At 42.2% G+C, this 6005-nt stretch overlaps 1 protein-coding gene across 1 annotated transcript; it reads left to right on the top strand.

Moving 5' to 3' along the window:
• The first annotated feature begins 235 nt into the window (after window positions 1-235).
• Window positions 236-1801, top strand: GJA9 (gap junction protein alpha 9). The gene has a single exon (XM_075334107.1). It carries the CDS (start codon window positions 236-238, stop codon window positions 1799-1801), a length of 1566 nt encoding a protein of 521 aa, XP_075190222.1.
• The last annotated feature ends 4204 nt before the right edge of the window (window positions 1802-6005 follow it).

Genomic DNA, 6005 nt, shown 5'->3' with positions numbered 1-6005 from the left:
AGTATATATATATATATATATACATATATATATATATATATATATATACTGTATACACACAGTCAAGTTACGAAAAGTCAAGTCAAGACATGAAAATAACAAAAACAGTATAGGGTTAAGCACACACCTAAATGACGGCTGTATCATTCTGCTGTTTTGGTTGATGTTTTTATGACCATTTTTTTACTATAGAATTGTTTTCCTTGTCCAACAGTGTTGAGATGGTGGACTAAAGATGGGAGACTGGAATTTCCTTGGGGTCATCCTGGAGGAAGTTCATATTCACTCGACAATAGTTGGAAAAATCTGGCTTACCATTCTTTTTATATTCCGTATGCTGGTATTGGGTGTAGCAGCTGAAGAAGTTTGGAATGATGAACAATCACAGTTTGTATGTAACACAGACCAGCCTGGATGTAAAACTGTTTGTTATGACCAAGCATTTCCTATATCTTTGATTAGATATTGGGTTCTGCAAGTTATATTTGTGTCTTCCCCATCATTGGTATATATGGGCCATGCAATTTATAGACTAAGAGCTATTGAGAAAGAAAGACACAAAAAGAAAGCTCAGTTGAAAGGGGAACTTGAGGGTGTAGACTATGATTTAACGGAGGACCGCAAGAGATTGGAGCGTGAACTAAGACAACTGGACCAAAGAAAACTCAACAAGGCTCCACTCCGTGGTTCCCTCCTCTTCACTTATATCATACATATATTAACTAGATCTGCGGTTGAGGTTGGTTTCATGGTAGGTCAACATTTACTTTATGGAGTTAAATTGAATCCACTCTACAAATGCCAAAGAGACCCTTGTCCCAATGTGGTTGACTGCTTTGTCTCAAGACCAACTGAGAAGACAGCATTCATGCTGTTTATGCAGAGCATAGCAGGGGTTTCTCTATTTCTCAATATTTTGGAAATAGGACACCTTGGGGTGAAAAAAATAAGGAAAGGATATTTAGTAAGATATAAACTGAAAGACGAATTTGATGAATTTTATGGAAATAAGTCTAAGAAACATTCCACAGCTACTCATACATGTGTTGGTACATCTGCTAGCCCACAAAAGACCCTTCCTTCAGCTCCCAGCAACTACACATTGCTAATGGAAAAACACAATGACCCAACTGTATATCCAATATTAAATCCTCCTTGTGGATTCCAACCCATTGTAGATTTACACACGTCTAATAGTAATACTTGTATTCTTGATGAGCAGGAAACCAAATCTGTTAATGAGGTAAACTCTACAAATACAGCAGAAAGCCATCTTAACAACAGCAGTTCTAACAATAATGAAAAGATAAGTAAACCTCTTCCTTTGGACAACAAGCCAGCAAAAAAACACCCACAGCGGAAAAGTGGTTTCATAAGATGTAATTATCCAAGTGCCGAAAGTGCACCAAGTATACCAATGGGAACAATGACTGAGATACCTTCTGAAGACAATGAGGATTGCTCCAACACAAATTTTATGTATTCTTCAACCAGCAATGCAAACAGAAAAAATAGAAGAATAAGTGCTCCATGGCATTGCTCTAGAGTGGGTGAGAGGAGTTCATTCACACAAGATTCAATATGCAGTACTAGAGGTCGTTACAGCTTTATTTCTGGTAGATCATGGTCTGACCTGAAGCAAAGCAGCCGGCCGAGCACGCCGGATACTATTGGAGAACAAAGTCCAGAACGTCAGCAGTATAAAGAACGTGATGATCCTATAACTTTCTCTCCAGATCGAAAGATGTCACTGGCAAGTAATGCTAGCAGCCGACGAGTTCCCACTGATCTGCAAATTTAGGAGTCACTTTACCTACAAAAGAGAAATATTGGTGGCACATGGCATAGTCTAAACTTTTCACACTGCAAGCTGCATATGAACATCTTCCTTTACTTTTCTCTATCAGAAGTATATTCAGTGGTTTACTCTAAAGGCTGCTTTACACGCTGCGATCTCGCTAGCGAAATCGCTAGCGTGCGTACCCAACCCCATCGTTTGTGCGTCACGGCAAATCGCTGCCCGTGGCGCACAACATCGCATGGATCCATCACACGTACTTACCTGCCTAGCGATGTCGCTGTGACCGGTGAACCACCTCCTTTCTAAGGAGGCGGTTCGTTTGGCGTCACAGCGACGTCACTAAGCGGCCGCTCAATCAAAACGGAGAGGCGAAGATGAGCCGGACGAACATCCCGCCCACCTCCTTCCTTCCTCATTGCGGGCGGGACGCAGGTGAGGTGAGGTTCCTCATTTCTGCGGTGTCACATGTAGCAATGTATGCTGCCGCAGGAATGACGAACTACATCGTACCTTCAGTAGCAACGATAATTGGGAATAGGGGGGCATGTCACCAATTAGCGATTTTGAACGTTTTTGTGACGATTCAAAATCGCTCGTAGGAGTCAGACGCAACGACCTCGATAACGCGGCCGGATGTGCGTCACAAATTACGTGACCCCAACGACATCGCTTTAGCGATGTCGTAGCGTGTAAAGCGGCCTTTAGAGTTGAATTATCTAATTCGTAATTCTTGCAGTAAATGACTGACATAGCTCTCCCTTTACCTTTTGAACCCCTATGGAGTAAATACTTTGGTCACCATCAAAATCGGTTTCATACAAAATAGTGGTTAAGGAAGAAATGACAGCTTAAAGTCGTTGTCTACTTTTTCTGTATTTTCACAGATGTCTTGAGGACATTATTTTGTGGCCCTTTCTAGTAAATAGGTATGTCAGGTTCTCCTTCTGCCCTTGTCAATACAGCCTTTCACACAGAATGCACTGTTCTGCTGTACACAAAATGGCCATTGATGGAGGGGAATGTGACCAGACCTGTACATCAACTGAAAAATGCATTTGAAGAACAGGAGCGCTGTGCAGTGTGTGAGGAAAACTGTACCAACATCTGCAGGAGGAGAATCTGTCATACCGATATAATAGTAAGTGCTGCAGAATCAGATCTAAAACACATCTGTGAAAATAAGGAACTAGTGGTCATTCTTCTTTAACCACTATTTTGTTAGGAATTTAATTTGCTAACATAAAGTGTACACCTTTTTAAAATTTGTAGAATCATTTCAGCAGTGACTACAATGTTCCCTTCATGTTAGTTTTGCAGACGCACAAAACAGAAAAGTTTGGGCACCTCAAACAGCACCAAGGATCGATGTGGATCTCCACGATGAAATCATTTTTTTAGTTTTGGCAATACACGGCCAAGTTAACAATAAAAAAAAGTACCGTATTTTTTGGATTATAAGACGCACTTTTCCTCCCAAAAATGTTGAAGGAAAATGAGGGGTGCGCCTTAAAATCCAAATATACTGTAGCTTACTGGGATTTGGAGAATTGGCGCAGGGGGCAGTCTGTGCGGGCAGCCGGCTGCCTTTTTGTGTGGGTAGCTCTATCTGCAAGCGGCCGGGTGCCTCTCTGTGCAGGCGGCCAGGTACCTCTCTGTGCGGGCGGCCGGCTGCCTCTCTGTGCCGGCGGCCTGCTGCCTCTTTGTGTGGGTGGCCAGCTGCCTCTATTTGCAGGCGAGCGTCAGGCTGGCTGCTTCACTGTGCAGGCGGCACTCTGGCTGTGCAATCTGCGTTGGCTGTGCTGGCAGTGGAAGCTGCGATGGCTGTGCAGCAGGTATCCCAGATGCTCTGGCTTCAAATGATGGCATCCGGAATCAGCGCGTCTGGAGAAAGCTCCATCTGTCCCGTGCCGCTCCAGGTGCTGTTTCTTTGAAGCCCGGGACCGCTGACAGAGCATCTGTGACAGTTGCCGCACCGGCCTGCTCCACACAGCCACTGCAACTTCCGCTGCCAGCACAGACCCACCGCTGCCAGCACAGACCCCCACCAGCACAGACCCCACCAGCACTGCCCCTCCAACCTGTGTCTCCAGTCCACCACCGCTGCCACCCCCCTCCGGTAAGACAATACTGGAGTATGAGATGGACCCTATTTTTTTTGTACTTTTTTTTATCTGGGTCTTATAATCCAGTGCGTCTTATAAAACGAAAAATACGGTAACTTACTGAGTTACTTGATTTGAAAATTATCCTGCCTTATTTATATGATCAGGCTGTTTTTGTCAACATCATTTACACAAAGCAGTCTCTCCTCAGCACATACATTATATGGAGCATAACTCATCACATGGCTGCTTCTTCCAATAGATCTGACACTGTTACATCTATTGGCTAAGGTGGACAATGCTAAATGAATTTAAACATGAAAGAGATTGTCCCCTACTGGATAAATCCTTAACAGCTACACTGCTCATCATAAAGTAAAAATGTGCTCCCCCGTTTTCATTTGACATTGTTGAGTCATGTGACTGCTGCAGCCAATCAGTAGCTGCTGATCTACAGTACCTGACAGTGGCTGCTACATATTGAATGGATCAGCTCACTGCAACTCTGTTCAAGGCATTTAAATCCGGCTACCACAGTAGCATATAGCAGCTTATAAGTGGGGTGCCTGGTGTCAGATACCCACCCATCTGATATTGATGACCTAAGTCATCACATTGGCACAAGGAAATATCACAGCCTGTGACTGCCATATTAAAAAACAAACTTAAACACCTTTTGGTATATTTTTCCAGATCTGACAATATCAGCTTTAAAGCTATGTGTGCACTTTGCGTTTTTACCTGCGTTTCCGCAACGTTTTCAACTGCAGTGTTTTAATGCCAAAATGCATGCGTTTTGATTTCCCAGCAAAGTCTATGGGATTTTGTGATTTCTTGTGCGCACTATGCTTTTATAAACGCTGCTTTTTTGTGGCATAATTTGTGGCAAAAACTCTGCGTTTAAAGAAGCAGCATGTCAATTGTTTTTGCCATTTTGGCTGTGTTTTGCCATCAATAAAGTTAATAAAAAAATTACAAAACGCATCCTATCTCAAAATTCTAGCATTTTACATGCTTTTTGGATGCAGAAAACATGCTTTTTTTGGCAAAATAAACTCATGCATTTATGACATCAAAATAATGGCATGATATGTCCCTTTGCACACACACATAGTCCAACAATTTAATTAATGAAAATTAATATTTTTTCGTTATTTTTAACATAAATATTAGCAAACCGCTATAATTATATTAAATATAACTATTTGCGGTATGATTTTAATTTTGAAATTTGTTATCATTTTTTTCCTTTTTTTTCCAGTGTTTGTATGTTTAAACTTTTTTAGTTTGGTCTTTGTGATCAAAACGCATCTGACTTTAAGCTATGAAAAAGCATGTAAAAACGCGGTAAAAACGCAAGCGTATTTATAGCGTTTTGGAGATCCGTACCAAAATTGGCAAAGGCAATTTCTGCCAGAGGATGCGTTTAGAACTGCAACTACCTCAACGCAAAGTGCGCACACAGCTTAAATCCTCATGTAAATGAGGTTGCAAGTGCATTGAGAGTGGGTCAACTTCCAGATAGAGCATCAATCCTCCACATTGTTTCCTGCCTAGCACCACCTGAAGGTGCTTAAAGTGGTGGACTAGTCTAAATCCAAAAGTCTGCAGTCAATCTATGTAACTGCAGACCTGTGAACCCTCACATTGCATGCACTGTACGTTGTAAGGATTCACTGGTTTCAGAGTCGGGAACGGCAGTCACATAGCTGAGAGTATGCGACATACAAGTGTATTGAGTATTGCTGCAGACATCTAGTCGGGAACATGTATATCACATACTCGCGTCCATGTGATCGCCGTCCCCGACTCTGAAACCGGCGAATCCTCACAGCGCACAGTTTGTGCACTGGGAGGATTCATAAGTAGGCAGTCACATAGAGTGACAAATAGAGTGACTGCAGACTTGTGGATGTAGACCAGAAGACTAGGAGATGGCACGTAAGCACAATTTGAAGCAATATTATTTCACATTCGTTACACTTTTAATTGACTACAGTGAATCTGGGTGTTACATGGCCAATAATAATGGAAATATAGTCATTTTACAGATAAGGTTGCTTGCGAGCATTGAACATGTAATGTGTAGTGTGCCTTTGTTA

This window comes from Anomaloglossus baeobatrachus, chromosome 2, assembly GCF_048569485.1.
Source record: "Anomaloglossus baeobatrachus isolate aAnoBae1 chromosome 2, aAnoBae1.hap1, whole genome shotgun sequence".
In the NCBI taxonomy this organism is placed as follows: Eukaryota; Metazoa; Chordata; class Amphibia; order Anura; family Aromobatidae; genus Anomaloglossus; species Anomaloglossus baeobatrachus.
This window is presented reverse-complemented; position numbering and strand designations above follow the sequence as displayed.

Coding starts and splice junctions, on each gene's coding strand:
- GJA9 (XM_075334107.1), top strand. CDS start 236: ATGGGAGACTGGAATTTCCTTGGGGTCATCCTGGAGGAAGTTCATATT.